At 38.1% G+C, this 19,581-nt stretch overlaps 1 protein-coding gene across 2 annotated transcripts in view; it reads left to right on the plus strand.

Annotated features, from left to right (window-relative positions):
- Positions 1-19,581, plus strand: part of KCTD9 (potassium channel tetramerization domain containing 9) — a 61,068-nt gene that overhangs the window by 12,520 nt on the left and 28,967 nt on the right. For both annotated transcript variants that reach the window (XM_019941312.3, XM_019941313.3), the window contains 7 exons: positions 905-948; positions 4,390-4,486; positions 5,089-5,147; positions 5,350-5,478; positions 14,337-14,404; positions 14,493-14,588; positions 15,302-15,451. In XM_019941312.3, coding sequence (XP_019796871.1) covers positions 905-948; positions 4,390-4,486; positions 5,089-5,147; positions 5,350-5,478; positions 14,337-14,404; positions 14,493-14,588; positions 15,302-15,451 — 643 coding nt within the window. The remainder of the gene's footprint in view (positions 1-904; positions 949-4,389; positions 4,487-5,088; positions 5,148-5,349; positions 5,479-14,336; positions 14,405-14,492; positions 14,589-15,301; positions 15,452-19,581) is intronic.

Here is a 19,581-nt window from a genome sequence, read left to right on the forward strand (position 1 = left end):
TTTATATTATATGTACCTGTTTAATAATTTGTGGTTCACAGTACAAGCTCTGATCATTTATACTAATCGTGCGGTGGGGTGGAGCAGGGAAGGAGGATATACGCTGATAATCCAGATTTTTGAATTATGGGTATTCATTTACATTTAGGTGAGTATAGTGGGTGAGTGTTTACAGCAGAGTTATTTCCAATTATATTCTTCTTAGATTTAATATGAAAATTTATTTTCATTTCCAAAGCACAAAACAGCTGATGATGTGGCAGAAAACCCTAATAAATTATTTAGGGTTACAGAATTAAAGTGAAAGAAGAAGAGTTGGCTATAGCTTTAATCATATCCTTTGAACATAACATTCTTCAGTAGTATATTCTTCAATTGATAAGAAAGCTGAATTCACATAATTTGTATAGTGGGTTTCGTTTGTTTTTTCCACTTCAAAAGTACTTTCATGTGCAGGATCTTCTTTGAATTTAAATCCAGAGGCAGTTAAGTCAGGGGGTTAAGCACTTTGAATTTTATAAATGTCACAGAGACCTACTTTGGTGAAAACTTGCTAAATAAAATAGAATGTTAAGTAGAGTTAACTCATCAGTGATCCACCACAATAGTGATTTTGGTGTTTTTTTTTGGTTTTGGTTTTTACATACCCTCGGCAGATTTATCTCTGAGACAAGTGTCTAGTTCACCTCATTCCATTCTCATCAGATCATAGAATTTTGGAGCAGGAAGACGCTTAAACAACCTGGGTTTAAACAAAAAACACTGGAACTTGGTCAACTTCTTTGCCACATAGATAGCAAAACGGATCTTCTACATTATTCTAAGGAATAGTTCCTCTAGTCAACAGATAATTAATGTGATTTCTGGATTTTGATGGTGGCTTTTTAAATTTTGATTTCCCCAGGGATGATGATGTTTTGTTTGTGTGTGAAGGAGAACCATTTATTGGTAAGTGACTTCCTTAAAAGCCAATTTTGTCTGCCGAAATAAAGATGAAATGGCAAATATTTTACATGGCTTTACTAAGCTTAACATTAAAAAGTATCTTAGAGCAGTACTCAGCTCTTCATACCTTTTTTGATTCTGCATTGGGGGGGTGTGTGAAAGTAAATTTCTAACTTGAATTAGATGATCATATTTTAGTATGGATACCTCATCTTTTACGTGCTGTTAAAAGGCTCTGGATGTGCACATATTCATTAATTATGACATGATAGGGTGGTTTTGATTTTAGAACTATAACTGTTTTGTTTTGAAATTTTCTCTTTGATAGTAGTTATCAAAATCTCTGTTATGTTACATATTTTTTAAGCATATATTGCTTGAAAAAGTAATGTTTGCCAGTCATTCACAGCAGTTAAATCAGTCAAAAATGACTTGGTAGCAACCACACACACACACACACACACACACACACACTACCCTTCAGTTTCGAAGAAAGCTTATACAGTGTATATCTCAAAGGAAAGAGCCTGAGGCTTAAATAAATATTCTTTAACAAATATTTGATATATTTAGTTCCAGACCATCACACCCTGAATATTCAAGTATTTCTTTAAGCCTTCACAATAATTGTATTTGGTGAGTGGAGGTAGTACTCAAGATCATCACACAGCAACTTAGAAGTAAATGCATATTCTCTGTTTCTGCCTTAAGACTGAACAAAAAATTTTTCTCATCTTTTCTTATCCATTAGGCTAACAGAGTGGGTTGGCAGGCAGTGGTCACTTAATTGGTTCATTGCATACATACAAACAACAAAACAAAAAGTGATTGATTAGTGTTTTTTGTTTTATCGTTACAAACTTTCAGAGTTAAAAATATTTGGTATGTTTTCATCCTCTGCATTTATCTATACCTGGATTATTTTACTTTTGGCCAGTGGAAATCCCTTCATGTTCTTCTTCTTTTAACACAACCCCGTTAGTCTTTTCCTTACTATCTGGAATAACAAAGTGTTCATCTTATACTTCTCTTGTCCTAAACCCAAATCAGTGGTTTTTTTCTTGGAAGCCTTGATTTCTTTTAGTGGCAAATGTCATTTTAAGACCCAGCCTGGGTGCTGGGGAGGCTCGCTGCTACTGGGTTCGTCATGATTACTAGGCTTTTTGGTGAACAGAGTTGGAAATACATGGCTAGCTAGAGGATAAAATTCATATATAATAAATATTATATGATACAAAGCTTTATATCACATATAACATATAAATAGATAAAATATCTCATGGGTTCATACTAATACTTTGGTTATATTAGGATTGTAAGATTTTTATTTAACATTTTCTGTCTTACATCTATGTCTCCTTTCTTGCATATCAGTAATCCTGGTTTCCAAGGACATAGGGAGTGATGGAATTGTAATGTCACATAATTACTCATTTCCTTCATCCTACACAAAATACACATAAAAGTTTCAATAATAATCCCAATACTTTGAATACCAATGTGACTACTAAAGACAGTTAAACATTTTTTTAATATGCTCATTCCTTTCTTTCCTTACTTAAAAAATAATCGTATTGTTTATCCATTGTCAAATATTGTTATTATATACTATATACATACACACATATACACACACACCATTGTATACTATACTCTCTCCCTTAAAACCATCACTTAGTTTTACTCCTCCAGTCCTTAAACTGATGCCTCGAGTGGTTGTCTGAAACTTGTTCTCTAGTAGATTCTTTATAAAGAACTTGTGAGAACTATATTCTCTGACATCTTGCATGTGGCTTCTATACATGAAAGTCAGTTTGACTGGTCATAAAATCATATGTCAGAACTGAACAAATTTCAAACTTTAATGATATGTAGTTTGTTGTATTTCAATTATACCTCAAGTTGTTAAAAAATCCTTGGTTCATATTATTTTTCTTTAAATATCTTAAATATGTTACTGCATTTTCTGACATAGAGTTTTGGTGTCAAAAAAAAATCTGATCTTTCATAAGTGATTATTTTTCCTAGCTCATCCAAAGGATTATTCTCTTTCTTTACAGTAATTTTACTGTACTTTAAATTGATTTACTGTACTGTTAAATTGATAACTTTTAGAATACTATTTCTGGGTGTTCTGAGCTGTTCTGGGTTGAATCTCTCAGTTATGTGGTGGGCCCTTTCAATATGTAGTTTCACATCTTTTTTTTTTTTTAAATTTCAGATAAGTTTTCTTGAACTTTATGTATTTATTTTGTTACCATGCTTTGATTTTCTCCTTTCAGGACTCCTATTGTATATGTGTTGGATCTTCTACACTTGTCTTCTATATTTGAAATCTTCTGTTAAATCTTTTTCATCTCTTTCTTCATTTCTTCTTGATTTTTAAAGCTTTCCTCTTTTCAATTTTTATTTTCCTTAAGGCATTATCTGTGGTGTTCTTTCACTCCTGTGTTTCTTCTAGTTTAATCTTCATTTCTGAAATGGTTTTTATTTCTAATTCTCTCCAGGGTTCTCTTGCCTCATTTCTGAATTTTGTGATTCTGGTTTATGTTGCTTTTTCATACCTTGTATTATTTACTTCTTTTAGCATATTTGGAATATTATAGTTTACCTATTTTGTGGCCATTTCTTTCTGGCACATTTTCATTATCTGGCACGTTTTCATTATCTATAGGGATGTAATTCTTCCTATTCTTTTAATAATCTTGTATGGGATTTTCTGTTGCTCATTTTTACATGAAATTAGTTTTCCTTAACTTGAGAAGGGAGCTGACTTAGGAAAGTTTTTGTAATTTCATGGCTCTAGGTGTCCCTTTTATGTTGTTTTTATGAAGTATTAAAAAATATGGAAGTCACCTTCTAATATATTTTGGTTCTGCTTGACCTTTTTTGACTTTTATCTGGACTCCTTTTCCTTTTGTCTCTGTTGTCTCTGTTCTGTTCAACTTGGATTCTTTTCCCAACATCTTATCCTCAGTGTGGGACTTTGTCCTAGGTGGGAGCTTTGGCTGGGTGGGTTTTGAGAGTTCGTTTTCAGCCTCTTCAGATCTTACTCCAGACTGCTTGAATCACCCATGGTTGGAGTGGGCACACCCCTCCCTCTTCCATTCGGCTGTTCTCAAGTAGACTTGCTGAGTTTTGAAGTGAGTATTTATGGGTTACTTTGGAATTCTTAGGATCATCACATACCCTGTTGTTTCTGTCAAGGATGCTTCTTCTGTCAAGGATGCTGATGCCATGCTTCTCTTCTAGTTGTCGGTGTTGGCGGGATACCTTATCACCTAGTTTTGTTTTAGATACTGTCTGTGGGTATAGGGCTTGCTGTCCTAGTAGCTCTGGCATGCTTTTATGTGTGTGTTTTAGTTTAAAATATTATACTATTGCCATCTTCCCCAAACCCCCCCCCCCAACTTAATGTTTATTTTTTCTACATGTCACCTCTAGACCCTCAGACAGATTCTAAAGTACCGGAAGTGTTGTCAGGATCTCACACAGACTGGCTAACATTAAATGTTGGAGGGCGGTACTTTACAACCACACGGTAGGTGCACATGTATGTGTGTGTTGAGTGGGTACTATGTACTGTTTGTTCTTTCCTTCAGTTTGCTGATGTCCTTAGAAGATATTCCAGTGCTGCTTAAATATACTATGTGATTTGAAGCCAATATTTAGGAAATTTTTTCTAAGAGTAGAAAATGGTTCACAAGTCATTCCAGAGAAAGCATGAAAAGCATGAATTTACTGTTTTTAGAATATGCTTTTAAAATATTGAGTAATATACATGCAACACAAGTAAAAAATTAACAGTATTGAAATTTGTAGACTACAACTGCTTATACTAAAGGCATAAGAAAAATGTAAATTTCGATCAAGAAAATTGTTATACAGTAGCTTGCTAGAAGGATAGATCAGCATTGAAATTAAAGGCAACGAAATCAATATTTAAATCAAAGGAAGTGCCAGATGAGAAGAGATTTTGATAAATGGCAACTTACTGCACATTTTTGTTTCCCAGCATCACTCCTCCCAGGTTATAGCATGCATCTTTTTGAGAGAGCAGCTGGGATCAAGTATACTCTTGACTTAAATATGTTTCTTTATAAAGACAAATGGAGAAATCAATTTTTTTCCCTGAATTCTTAGGAGCACTTTAGTGAATAAAGAACCTGACAGTATGCTGGCCCACATGTTTAAGGACAAAGGTGAGTGCAGTGAGATCACATTTTGTGTGATCTGTTTGTAGTTGTATTGACTTTATAACTCCTGTCCTTCTTTTTAATGGAATCAGTAATAATTTTTACAAGAGTGAAAACTTACTGGTATGTTATGCAGTTTTCCTTCTATAAATTTCTAACTTTGTTTTTTGTTTATGGGGGGGCTTTCTTCATTTTAATGGTCCCACAGGTGTGTGGGGAAATAAGCAAGATCATAGAGGAGCTTTCTTAATTGACCGAAGTCCTGAGTACTTTGAACCCATTTTGAACTACTTGCGTCACGGACAGCTCATTGTAAACGATGGGATTAATTTGTTGGGTGAGTTTTCAATGTAATTCCTCACACTTTTTAGGATTTGTATTTTCTTTTCACTTAGTAATGTATATTTTCATAAAGTAAAAGTATCTTTTCCATTTTTAAAACTAAATGTTTTTACATGCATATGAGTGTAAATATACACTCATATATCTACACAGGTAGATAGTCTTTCAGGTATACATCTACCCCATACATTCCGATTTTAGATTCTAAATAGATTTAGATTTCATCAGTAAGGACGCTAAGGGATTTTGTTGTTTTTGTAAATTTTTAAAAAAAAATTTTATTTATTTTTGGCTGCTCTGGGTCTTCGTTGCTGCATGTGGGCTTTCTCTAGTTGCAGCGAGCGGGGGTTACTCTTCGTTGTGGTGCGCAGGTTTCTCATTGCGGTGGCTTCTCTTGTTGCGGAGCATGGGCTCTAGGTGCGTGGGCCTCAGTAGTTGTGGCACGTGGGCTCAGTAGTTGTGGCGCATGGGCCACAACTGCTCTGCAGCATGTGGAATCTTCCCAGGCCAGGGCTTGAACCTGTGTCCCTTGCATTGGAAGGCAGATTCTTAACCACTGTGCCACCAGGGAAGCCCCGTTGGAAGATTTTTAATTACAGTTTCATCATTACTTGTGATAGGTCTGTTTATACTTTCTGATTCTTCCTGGTTCAGTGTTAGAAAATTGTACCTTTCCAAGAATTTGTCCATTTCTTTGTGGTTGTCCATTTTGTTGGCATATAATTGTTTGTAGTAGTCTCTTACAGTCCTTTGTATTTCTGCGGTGTCAGTTGTGATTTCTCCTTTTTCATTTCTAATTTTACTGATTTGCATCCTCTCACTTTTTTTTTCTTGATGAGTCTGGCTAAGGGTTTATCAATTTTGTTTATCTGCTCAAAGAACCAACTTTTAGTTTTATTTAGCATTGCTATTGTTTTCCTTTTTTCTATTTCATTTATTTCTGCTCTGATCTTTATGGTTTCTTTCCTTCTACTGACTTTGGGTTTTCTTTGTTCTTCTTTCTCTGGTTGCTTTAGGTGTAAGGTTAGATAGTTTGTTTTTTTTTTCTTTAGGTGAGATTGAATTCTATAAACTTCCCTCTTAGAACTGCTTTTGCTGCATCCCATAGGTTTTGGGTCGTCATGTTTTCGTTGTCATTTGTTTCTATGCATTTGTTTATTTCTTCTTGGATTTCTTCAGTGATCTCTTGGTTATTTAGTAGCACACTGTTTAGTCTCCAGGTATTTGTGTTTTTAACAGTTTTTTTCATGTAATTGATTTCCAATCTCATAGCGTGTGGTCAGAAAAGATGCTTGATATTTCAATTTTCCTAAATTTTCCTAGGCTTGATTTGTGACCCAAGGTGTGATCTGTCCTGGAGAATGTTCTGTGTGCACTTAAGAAGAAACTGTATTTTACCACTTTCAGGTGGAATGCCCTATAGATATCAATCAAATCTATCTGGTCTGTTGTGTCATTTAAAGCTTGTCTTTCCTTATTTATTTTCATTTGCATTGATCTGTCCATTCGTGAAAGTGGGTGTTAAAGTCTCCTACCATTATTGTGTTACTGTCGATTTCCCCTTTTATGGCTGTTAGTGTTTGTCTTATGTATTGAGGTGCTCCTATGTTGGGTGCATAAATGTTTATAATTGTTATACCTTCTTCTTGGATTGATCCCTTGATCATTATGTAGTGTCTTTCCTTATCTCTTGTAACAGTCTTTATTTTAAGGTCTATTATATCTGATAGAAGTATTGCTACTCCGGCTTTCTTTTGATTTCCATTTGCATGGAGTATCTTTTTCCATCCCTTCACTTTCAGTCTGTATGTGTCCCTAGGTCTGAAGTGGGTCTCTTGTAGACAGCATATATATGGGTCTTGTTTTTGTATCCATTCAGCCAGTCTGTGTCTTTTGGTTGGGCCATTTAATCCATTTACATTCAAGATTATTATCAATATGTATGTTCCTCTTACCATTTTCTTAATTGCTTTGGGTTTGTTTTTGTGGGTCCTTTTCTTCTCTTGTGTTTCCACCTAGAGAATTTTCTTTAGCATTTGTTGTAGAGCTGGTTTGGTGGTGCTGAATTCTCTTAGCTTTTGCTTGTCTGTAAAGCTTTTGATTTCTCCGTCAAATCTGAATGAGATGCTTGCTAGGTAGAGTAATCTTGGTTTTAGGTTTTTCTCTTTCACCATTTTAAGTATATCCTGCCACTCCTTCCTGGCCTGCAGAGTTTCTGCTGAAAAATCAGCTGGTAACCTTATGGGGATTCCTTTGCATGTTATTTTTTGTTTTTCCCTTGCTGCTTTTAATATTTTTTCTTTGAACTTAATTTTTGTTAGTTTGATTAATATGTGTCTTGGTGTGTTTCTCCTCTGGTTTTTCCTGTATGGGAGTCTCTGCACTTCCTGGACTTCGGTGACTATTTCCTTTCCCATGTTAAGGAATTTTTCAACTATAATCTCTTCAAATGTTTTCTCAGACCCTTTCTTTTTCTCTTCTTCATCTGGGAGCCCTCTAATTTGAATGTCCGCTTGTTTAGTGTTGTCCCAGAGGTTTCTGATATTGTCTTCAATTCTTTTCATTATTTTTCTTTATTGTGCTCCTCCGCAGTTATTTCCACCATTCCATCTTCCAGCTCACTCATTCGTTCTTCTGCCTCAGTTATTCTGTTTGATTCCTTCTAGTGTATTTTTCTTTTCAGTTATTGCATTGTTCATCTCTGTTTGTTTGTTCTTTAGTTGTTTAGATCTTTGTTAAACATTTCTTGTATTTTCTCAATCTGTGCCTCCAATTCTATTTCCGAGATTCTGGATCATCTTTACTCTCATTACTGTGAATTCTTTTTCAGGTAGATTGCCTGTTTCCTCTTCATTTATTTGGTCTTGTAGGTTTTTACCTTCTTCATCTGTGACATAATTTTTTGTCAACTCATTTTGTTTTTGTTTTTGTTTTGATGGGTGGGATTGTGTTCTGGTTGTTTGGCCTGAGGCTTCCAGCACTGGCATTTGTAAGCGGTTGGGTAGAGGTGAGTCTTGGTCCCGACATGAGGACCTCTGGGAGACCTCACTCCTATGAATATTCCCTGGGGTCTGAGGTTCTCTGTTAGTCCAGTGGTTCAGACTCGGAGCTCCCACTGCAGGAACTCTGGCCTGACCCCCAGCTCATGAACCAAGATCTTGCAAGCCGTGCGAGGTGCCAAAAAGACAAAAGAAAAAAAGGAGCAGAACAGTAAGAAAGAGTAAATAATAAGATTAGAAAACTAACAGCTATCTTAGAAAGAATAAAAAAATAAAAATATAGATGAAACAACAACTGGAAGGTAAAACAGGACCACAGTAGTAATAAAGAGGAGGGGGGAAAAATGCCAGAAAAGACCTTGGCTGGGGGGGCGGGGCTTAGGTCGGGGTGTGGTTTAGGTGGTGGACGGGGCCTATGCTTAGGACCCACAGGGCCAGAAAAGGCCCTGGGGCAGGGTCTTAGACTCAACACAGCAGGAGGGGCCCAGGAGTGCCTCTGGCCCTGGAGGGTAGACGACCAGGTCCAGGACCCCAGCATGCTCACTGAGCCCAAGTGGGTGGGGGAAGTCCCAGAGGGCCCTTCCCCATTGGCCTCTCTTCTTCTCCCTCCCATGTCCACAGCACCCACATGGCTAGCGGTGGCCCCAGAAGGCAAGGGACCAGACCCGGAAGCCCAACAGGCTTCCTGGAGCTGAGTGGGCAGGGGAAACGCCTGGGTTGCTTCCCCTGATCCTCCAGCCCCGAAGCATCCCTTGCCCCGTCCTCCTCTCCTCCCCTTCCCACCTCCTGCCTCCCTCCTACGCTCCCAGGACCAGCGTGGCACAGAGGGGGCCTCAGAGGGTGGGGGACCTGGCCTAGGACCCCAGCAGGTCTCCCGGGCTGAGTGGTCTGGGGAAACACCCGCCACACCTCCCTGATCCTCTGGTCCTTGAGGGTTCCCCCCACCACTGTCCACCTCTCCTCTTTCCCCCTTCTCCCTCCCATGCCCCTAGGACTCATGAGGCCAGAAGGGGCCTGGGAGAGAAGGGGGCCCAGGAAAATGGAGGACCAGGCCCGACAGCCCAGTAGGCTTCCCGGGCGCAAGTGAGTGGGTGAAACAACCTCCGTGCCTCCCCTGGTCCTCCTATCACAGAGGGCCCCTCCCGCATCCACCTCTCCCCTTTTCCAACACCCCTGCCTCCCTCCTACGCCCCTACAAACAGCATGGCCCAGAGGGTGCCTTGGAGGGTTGAGGACCCTGCCTGGGAGACCTGCATGCTTCCTGGCCGATTGGGCAGGGGAAACACCTGATTCTCCGAGCCCCTGAGGGTCCCTCCAGGCATGGGAACCCCTCCCCCCCCTTCCAAGTCACCCCTCAGGGGTGCCGGTCCTGTCTGGCCTTCACTTCTCCTCCCCCCTTACTCCCCCCATGTTCCTACCTGGTCACTCGGGGGTTCCTCCTATCTCCTTGGACATTGAGGTCCCCCACCAGCATCTGGCAGGCACCTTAGTTGTGGGGAAGACATGAACTCCGCGTCCTCCCCCACCACCATCTTCTGTAGGCTCTTGTTTTTTTAATCCACTCTGCCACTCTGTGTCTTTTGATTGGAGCGTTTAGTCCATTGACGTTTAAGGTAACTTTTGATAGATAAGTATTGCTATTGTAGAGCTTGTTTTCCAGTTGATTTTTGTATTTCTTCTTTGTTCTTTTTTCTTCTTGTTTTTCCTTTCATCGTTTGATGATTTCCTTTTGTATTATGCTTGTGTTCTCTTCCTTTTGTTTTTGTGCATCTATTGTATATCTTTGATTTGTGTTCCCCCTGTTTTTCAAGTATGTTAACCCCTTCCTATATGTACTTGCTTTAGAATCTATAGTGGTATAACCTCAAACACATTCTAAAAGATAACCTACATTTTCTTACTCTCTTCCCCCACTTTTTATGATTTTGATGTCCTCTTTTACATCTTCATGTTTATCCTTTTGCTGTTCATTGTGGTTATCATCACTTTCACAAAAAAATTATTTTATGATTATTATTTTTAAAAAATTTGCATACTGGCTTATTTATGTGATTTACTTTCCAATTGTGATTTTCCTTTTCCTCTAGATTCTTCTTTTCTACTTAGAAAAGACCTTTCAATATTTCTTTTAAGGATAGATTTAGTATTGCTCTATTCCTTTAGTTTTTGCTTGTCTGAGAAATTCTTTCTCCTTCTATTCTAAGTGTTGATCTAGCTGGGTAGAGTATCCTAGGTTGCAGATTTTTCCCTTTAAGTACTTTGAATATATCTTGCAGCTCCTTTGTGGCCTGCAACATTTCTGTGAAGAAATCAGCTGATAGCCTTATGGGGGTTCCCTTGTAATTATCCCTTTGTTTTTTCTCTTGCTGCCTTTAGAATCCTCTCTTTAACTTTTACCATTTTAATTATAGTATATCTTGGTAGAGATCTGTTTGGGTTCATCTTGTTTGGGACCCTCTGTACTTTCTGTACTTGTGTATCTGTTTCCTTCTTTAAGTTTGGGATGTTTTCAACCATAATTTCTTCACATACATTTTCAATCCCCTTTTCTCTTTCTTCTCCTTCTGGGATGCCTGTTATGTGTAGATTGGTACACTTTACATTATCCCATAGGTCTTTTAAATTGCTTTCAATTTTTTTTTTTTCCATTTGGCTTTCTGTCTGCTGTTCTGACTGGGGGATTTCCATTGTTCTGTCTTCCAGATCACTTATTTATTCTTCTGCATTATTCAACCTGTTACTCATTACCTTTAGTTCAGCTTTCATCTCGGCGAATGAGTTTTCTCATTTTCCTTGGCTCCTCTTTACACTTTCTAGTTCCTTTTACAGTAATCTACATTTGTATTGATAACCTTTCTTAGTTCCTTCAATATTTTCATTATCTTTTTTTTGAACTCACTGTCTATAAGACTGAGCAGATCTGTTTCATTGTTTGTTCTTTCTGGGGAATTCTCTTGATCTTTTCTGGGTGTGGATCCTCTGCTTCTTCATTTTACTTATATTTCTCTTACTCTATGAGTTTATGACAAACAATTATCTACTGTGGTCTTGGAGGGCTATTAGTATGTGGAAGTGTCCCCATGTAGCTTATGTGGGTTTAAAATTTTTGGTGCAAGGTCTGTTTTCCGGATGTATACCTGCCACCTCTTTCCTCAGTGTGTGCTGGCCATTATCCCCTTGATAGGGGGTGTGACTGACGTTGTGGTGACCAAAGGCTACACTGGATGTTGAGTGGGGCCTCCTCTTTGCTCTGTGGTTGTCACAGCCCTCTCAGTGGCAGGGTCTGCTCCCTAGTTATTGCAGTAGAAGCCCCAGATCCATTTCTGAGCTGTGGTGTGAGGTAGTTGGGATTGGAGTATGCCCAGGGAGAGGAGCCCCTGAGTGTTCCTCCTCCAGAGCTCTCCACCAGGGAGTGCATTCTGTGCTGTCATCCGTCACCCATTGTGTGGGCTCACAAAGTACACTGTTGTTGGCACTGCGCTCCGTCTCACCTCAACCGTGAGAATGCAGGCAGTAAGCTCTGGTGTCCCTCAGACGCTGTGTTCACAAAGTTACCAGCATAGGTCTGCTGGCAATGATCCACTGAAGTGAGGTAGCAGGACCACAGTAGTCACACACCTGAAGCTGCTGTTGGAGCTATTGAAGCAGCGCAGACTCCAGCCCAGCCTCTGCATGCATGCACCCACAAACCACATAGCTGCTGAGGCCAGACTGGTCCCAGCCACGGGAGCACCCATTGTCCACTTGGATGTCCTGCAGGCGCTGAGTATACAAAGCCAGTGGCTGTGGGGTAGATCTGCGCAGCAGTGGGCAGAGGGCTCAGATTTCAGCCCCGCCTCTGCGTGTGGGCAGCCCGCTGGCATGCTCCCAGAGCTCCTACAGGTAGCGCTGAGTCAGCTGAAAGTGTGTGGAGAAAGAGGCTGCTACAGGCCTGTCCCTCCCTTCCATGCTCCTTAACAAAAGGGCTTTGCTTCTATGGTGGGCCTGGGCTTCTTCTACATACACCCCTGGTTGCAGCCCATACCATGCTCCAGCCCCTTCAGGCTTTCTCTGAGCAGCCAACCCTGGTCCTCTCCCTGGTCTGTCCTCTGAAACCCAAGTTTCAGAACTGAGCTCCCGCCCACACCAGCGGTTGCACATCTCAGGCTGGGGAGCACAGGGCAGTGACCCGGACCATCCGTGCAGGTCTCTCTCTGATCTGCCTGCCATAAACTGTCTGCTGCGCTTTGCTTTGAGCCTCTAAAGCTCCATTTCTGTCCTGGCTGATCTCCCCACCTGTGAAGAGGCTTTCCAGGTTGCGGGCAACTTTTCTCTTTCACAACTCCCTCCCAGATATGCAAGTTCCGTCCCAATGCCTTTTTTTTTAAATTCTTGTACTACCTGGTTATGAGGAGATCTTTCATGCGATTTTGGGTGTTTGAGATATTCTGCCAGCATTCAGAGGGTATTCTGTGAGAATTGTTCCAGATGTAGATGTATATTTGATGTATTTGTGGGAGGAGGTGAGCTCCACATCCTTCTATTCTGCCATCTTGTGTGAGCGCCCTGGAAATCCTTTATTTAATGATTTTCCTATAAGAAAGGTTTCTGAATTATACTGCTGACTTTGGTTTCGAAGCTCTCTTACATTTATACACTTCTATAATATTCTGATTCAGTAACTAAAAGATCTCTGACAAACCGATTCAGATCTGCTTCATTCACAAACTCAAGGGGCTTCCCTGCTGGCGCAGTGGTTAAGAATCCGCCTGCCAATTCAGGGGACACAGGTTCGAGCCCTGGTCCAGGAAGATCCCACATGCCGCGGAGCATCGAAGCCCATGCACCACAACTATGAGCCTGCACTCTACAGCCTGCAAACCACAACTACTGAAGCCCGCGTGCCTAGAGCCTGTGCTCCACAACAAGAGAAGCCACCGCAATGAGAAGCCCATGCACCACAACAAAGAGTAACCCCCGCTCTTAGCAACTAGAGAAAGCCCGCACGCAGCAACAAAGATCCATCACAGCCAAAAATAAATATATTAATTAAATAAATTTATCTTAAAAAAAAAAAAACATGGTACTCTGACTGTGTTAAGTATATTAAAAAATAATAAGTCAATGAAGGCCTTCCCTGGTGGAGCAGTGGTTAAGAATCTGCCTGCCAATGCAGGGGACACGGGTTTGAGCCCTGGTCCAGGAAGATCCCACATGCCACGGAGCAACTAAGTCTGTACGCTGCAACTACTGAGCCTGTACTGTAGAGCCCACGAGCCACAACTACTGAGCCCATGTGCCACAACTGCTGAGCATGCTTAGAGCCCATGCTGCACAACAAGAGACACCACTGCAACGAGAAGCCAGCACATCGCAACAAAGAGTAGTCCCTGCTTGCCGCAACTAGAGGAAGCCTGCACGCAACAAAAACCCAATGCAGCCAAAAATAAATATTTTTTTAAAAGTCAATGAAATGTTAAGATTAGGTGAACTAATCATTTATTATTGGGTTTACAAATCACTATGTCAGTTATTTTAGGAATGTATGATGTTAGGATTTTTTTGTCTGTGGCCTATTTAATTTTCAGAAATAATTTTGTAATATGGAAAGCTTTCATTCTAATTCATGAGTCTTCTTTCTTTTGCTGTATGTAAACTATTTAGAAAAACTTTGTTTACAAATATTTTTAAATATTCTATATATACATATATATGTTCCAAACATTAGTTATTTTTTTTCTATATTGATGGATAGCCTACTTGTATTTCACTTCTGTTGTGAGAATTTAACTTTATAGATTTTTTTTATAAATGATTCCATAAATATTAAAATGAATAGCATTCTATAAAAGTCAAATTGTTTTTATTATGATAGGTGTGTTAGAAGAAGCAAGATTTTTTGGTATTGACTCATTGATTGAACACCTAGAAGTGGCAATAAAGGTAAGACTCTTTTTACATTAGCCAAGTATTACATGTATTGTAGCTATCTCCCAAAATGCTCCACTGATCTGTCAATATGCTTTTCAAGAATTCTCAACCACCAGAAGATCATTCACCAATATCTCGAAAGGAATTTGTGCGATTTCTGCTAGCCACTCCAACCAAATCAGAATTGCGTTGCCAGGTAATTAAAGCAGACTTTTATATGAGTTATTCGTGTAGGCAAATCTGTGAGTAAAGTTTTAAATTCTTCTGGGAATTTTTCTGTTGCCTTGTTTTCTTTTTCCATGAAAGATATATTTTACTTATGGGTCATAGCATTGATTTAGTCCCAAAATGGTTAGACAGAAAAAGAGATGTAATAATCTTTTTTATTGTCTAATTATGCCTCATGCAGCAGTTTTTGAGTAATGCATAGGAATTGCAGCAATAAAAATAAAAAGTCAATTGTACAGTTGTTATGTATGGTTAATCAGTGGAAGATACTTTTACTTTTATGTATTATAGCACTAATGATTTTAAAAACCACAATACTCACTTTAAAAAAATAAAACGATCTTGAATTATTGAATTAATAAAATAATTTAAGTACAATCAGGTTTAATAAAAATATAATACTTATCAACGGGTATGTGGCCAGCAGAGATCTCTCTTTAGAAACTTCTGCACATAAATGAGGCATTGCCAGGATGCATTCTAGTGTTATATGTAAGTTGAGTTCCTTTAAGAACCCGTTAAGGACACTAATTTTATGTATCTCAGTTCCATTTGATCATGTAACGAACTCCAAATGACGGAACTGCCAATTACTTCTAAAACACATGGTGGTTAGCTATTGTAATTGAATATACAACAGATGGTTTAAATATTGTGACAGTTTGTGTTTTTTAATTTTAGGGTTTAAACTTCAGTGGTGCTGATCTTTCTCGTTTGGACCTTCGATACATTAACTTCAAAATGGCCAATTTAAGCCGCTGCAATCTTGCCCACGCTAATCTCTGCTGTGCAAATCTTGAACGAGCTGACCTCTCTGGATCAGTGCTTGACGTAAGAATCATTTTTGGTTACAAAAGAAAATTAAATTTTTAGTCTATTGAACACTCAGAGCAGAAATTATATCTGTCCCTTATTGGAGCTTTTACTTGCAAACAGATAATTTACTAAGTTGATAAAACTGAAGGTTCTGAAAGTGAAATGGGTTGGTTTTGCAACTTTGGTATCCTTTATTAAACATAGGTCTGAAAAGTATAGCAACTAATAAGAAATGAAATCTTGAAATTAGATCCTGATCTCCTCAACACTCTATTTATCAGGACTTCTATTTTCAATGAATTAATAGGGTAAAGCTGGAAAGTATCTTTGCATTTTTCTATTCAGGTTCATTTCTGGAATAGGAAAATGTTATTGCTCCAGGGGATATGTGGCAGTTATTTTTAAATAAACATGGTATACAGCAATCTGTATAAGTTAGCATCTCAGTGGCTCTCTACCTCTATTCATATGTGTTTACATATATGTATGTGTATATATGTGTGTGTGTACATATGTATATGCATGTATTTGTGTAGCAGTTACCTGTGCTAATTTGAGGTTAGAAGATATATGTAAAACCAGCCGTGAAATCTAATTTCTAAGAACTTTCAGTTCCTTAATATCAAGGACCATGTCTGTGTGCCTTTTGAGTTAATAACACCTAATATAGTACCTTGCCTTTAGTAGTCACTGAATAAATGTTTATTGAATTTTATAATGTTGGTTTTGTTCCTTAGCTGCAGTGTATTTTTCCATGAAACTTGGATCTAATAACAGAATATGCCAACACATTTCCTTGTTCCATCTTATGATGAAGGATCAAATAAATGGCAAAATAAGCAAAACACTAACAGTACAAAGGAAAAATCTGAAGGACCTAATTTTTAAATAGTGAAATGCTGAGGGGCAGCTTTGTTGGTTTCTGTTAAGGAATGAAAAAAAAAAAAGATAAGACAGATTGGATCATTGAATACAAATGGTTTTGAGTTCTATTTAATTATAGCATTACTGTGAGCCTGAACCATAATTTTCTTATCTTTGAATGCTTGTTCTACCCACATTGTATAATTGATGTGAAGGCCAATATGTATATATAATATACATGTGTATATATTATATATATATGTATGATTTTTTTATTGATGTGTAGTTGATTTACAATGTCATGTTAGTTTCAGGTGTACAGCACAGTGATTCAGTTACATATATGTGTGTGTGTGTTTGTGTGTGTGTATACATATATACATATATATACAGTCTTTTTCAGATTCTCTTCCCTTATAGGTTATTACAAAATACTGAGTATAATTCCCTGTGCTATACAGTAGGTCCTCGTTGGTTATCTATTTTACATATAGTAATATGTATATGTTAATCCCAACCTCCTAATTTATCCCTCTTCCCATCCCCTTTTCCCCCATTTGGTAACCACACATTTTTTTCCTATGTCTGTGAGTCTCCTCCTGTTTTGGAAATAAGTTCATTTGTATCTTTCTGTTTTTTTACATTCCACATATAAGCAATATCATATATTTATCTTTCTCTGTCTGGCTTACTTCACTTAGTATGATAATCTCTAGGTCCACCTATATTGCTGCAAATGGAATTATTTCATTCTTTTTTCATGACTGAATAATATTCCATGGTGGGTGGGTGTGTGTGTGTGTGTGTGTGTGTGTGTGTGTGTGTGTGTGTGTGTGTGTGTATATATATATGTATATATATACACCACATCTTCTTTATCCATTAATCTGTCCATGGACATTTAGTTTGCTTCCATGTCTTGGCTGTTGTAAATAGTGCTGCAGTTAACATTGGGGTGCATGTGTCTTTTCAAATTATGGTTTTCTCCGGATACATGCCCAGGAGTGGGATTGCTGGATGATATGGTAGCTCTCTTTTTAGTTTTTTAAGGAGCCTCCATACTGTTCTCCATAGTTGCTGTACCAATTTCCATTCCCACCAACAGTGTAGGAGGGTTCCTTTTCCTAACCCCTCTCCAACATTATTTGTAGACTTTTCGATAACAGCCATTCTGACCAGTGTGAGGTGATACCTCACTGTAGTTTTGATTTGCATTTCTCTAATAATTAGCAGTGTTGAGCATCTTTTCATGTGCTTTTTGGCCATCTGTATGTCTTCTTTGGAGAAATGTCTGTTTAGATCTTTTGCCCATTTTTTGATTGCATTGTTTGTTTTTTTGATATTGAGCCACAAGAGCTGTTTGTATATTTTGGAGATAATCCCTTGTCAGTTGCATCATTTGCAAATTTTCTCCCATTCTGTAGATTGTCTTTTTGCTTTGTTTATGGCTTCCTTTGCTGTGCAAAAGCTTTTAAGTTTAATTAGTTCCCATTTGTTTATTTTTGTTTTTATTTTCATTATTCTAGGAGACAAATCTAAAAAGATACTGCTGCAATTTATGTCACAGAGTGTTCTGCCTATGTTTTCCGCTAGGTTTTATAGTATCCAGTACTACATTTAGGTCTTTAATCCATTTTGAGTTTTTTGTTTGTTTGTTTTTGTTTTTGTTGTTTCTATTTTTGGCCACACCACGTGGACTGAGGGATCTTAGTTCCCAGACCAGGGATCAAACCCATGCCCCCTGCAATGGAAGCATGGAGTCTTAACCACTGGGTACCCAGGGAAGTCTTGAGTTTATTTTTGTGTATGGTGTTAGAGAATATTCTAGTATCATTCTGTTACATCTAGCTTTCCCAATTTCCCAGCACCACATGGTAAAGAGGCTGTCTTCTCCACTGTATATTCTTGCACCTTTCTCATAGATTAATTGACCATAGGTGTGTAGGTTTATTTCTGGGCTTTCTATACTGTTCCACTGATCTATAGTTCTGTTTTTGTGCCAGTACCATCCTGTTTTGGTTACTATAGCTTTGTATTATAGTCTGAAGTCAGGGAGCCTGATTCCTCCATCTCCAGTTTTCTTTCTCAAGATTGCTTTGGCTATTCGGGGTCTTTTGTGTTTCCATACAAATTAAAAATTTTTTTTGTTCTAGTTCTATGAAAAATGGCATTACTGGTAATTTGATAGGGATTGCATTGAATCTGTAGATTGCCTTGGGTAGTCTGGTCATCTTGACAGTATTGATTCTTCCAATTCAAGAACACAGTATATCTTTCCATTTGTATCATCTTCGATTTCTTTCATTAGCATCTTATAGTTTTGGGAGTGCAGGTCTTTTACCTCCTTAGGTAAATTTATTTCTAGGTATTTTATTCTTTTTGATGCAGTGGTAAATGGGATTGTTTCCTTAATTTTTCTTTCTGATCTTTCATTGTTAGTGTGTAGAAATGCAACAGGTTCCTGTGTATTAATTTTCTATCCTGCAACTTAACCAAATTCATTGAAGAGCTCTAGCAGTTTTCTGGTAGCTTCTTTAGGATTTTCTATGTATAGTATCATATCATCTACAAGCAGTGATAGTTTTACTTCTTCTTTTTCAATTTGGATTTCTTTTTTTTTTTTCTTCTCTGATTCCTGTGGCTAGGATGTCAAAACTATTTTGAATAAAAGTGGTGAGAATGGATATCGTTGTCCTGTTCCTGATCTTAAAGGAAGTGCTTTCAGCTTTTCACCATTGAGTATGATGTTAGCTGTGGGTTTGTCACATATGGGCTTTATTATGTTGAACTGGGTTCCCTCTGCCCACTTTTTGGAGAGTTTTTATCATAAATGGATGTTGATATTTTAAATCTTTTTAACACAGACTTTATTGAAACATAATATTAATACAGAAAAACACACAAATTATAAATGTATAAGTCAATAAATGTTCACAAAGTGAGCACATTTATAAAGTCAGCACTAGATCAAGAAACAGACTGTTACCCCAGAAGCCCTCATGTCCTCCTTCTAATCAAGGGTAACCAATATCCTGACTTCTTACAACACCATAGGTGAGTTCTATGTATCTTTGAAATTTAATAAATGGAATCATTTAGTAAATACTTTTTGTGTGTCTGGCTTCTTTTCCTCAGCATATTTGTGAGGTGAATTCAGTGCAAGCATGTAATTTAAGTTTTTACTTTTGGATTTAATTTAATGTATTTTTTTATAGAGCAGGTTCTTACTACTCATCCATTTTATACACATCAGTGTATACATGTCAATCCCAATCTCCCAA

This window comes from Tursiops truncatus, chromosome 6, assembly GCF_011762595.2.
Source record: "Tursiops truncatus isolate mTurTru1 chromosome 6, mTurTru1.mat.Y, whole genome shotgun sequence".
NCBI lineage: Eukaryota > Metazoa > Chordata > Mammalia > Artiodactyla > Delphinidae > Tursiops > Tursiops truncatus.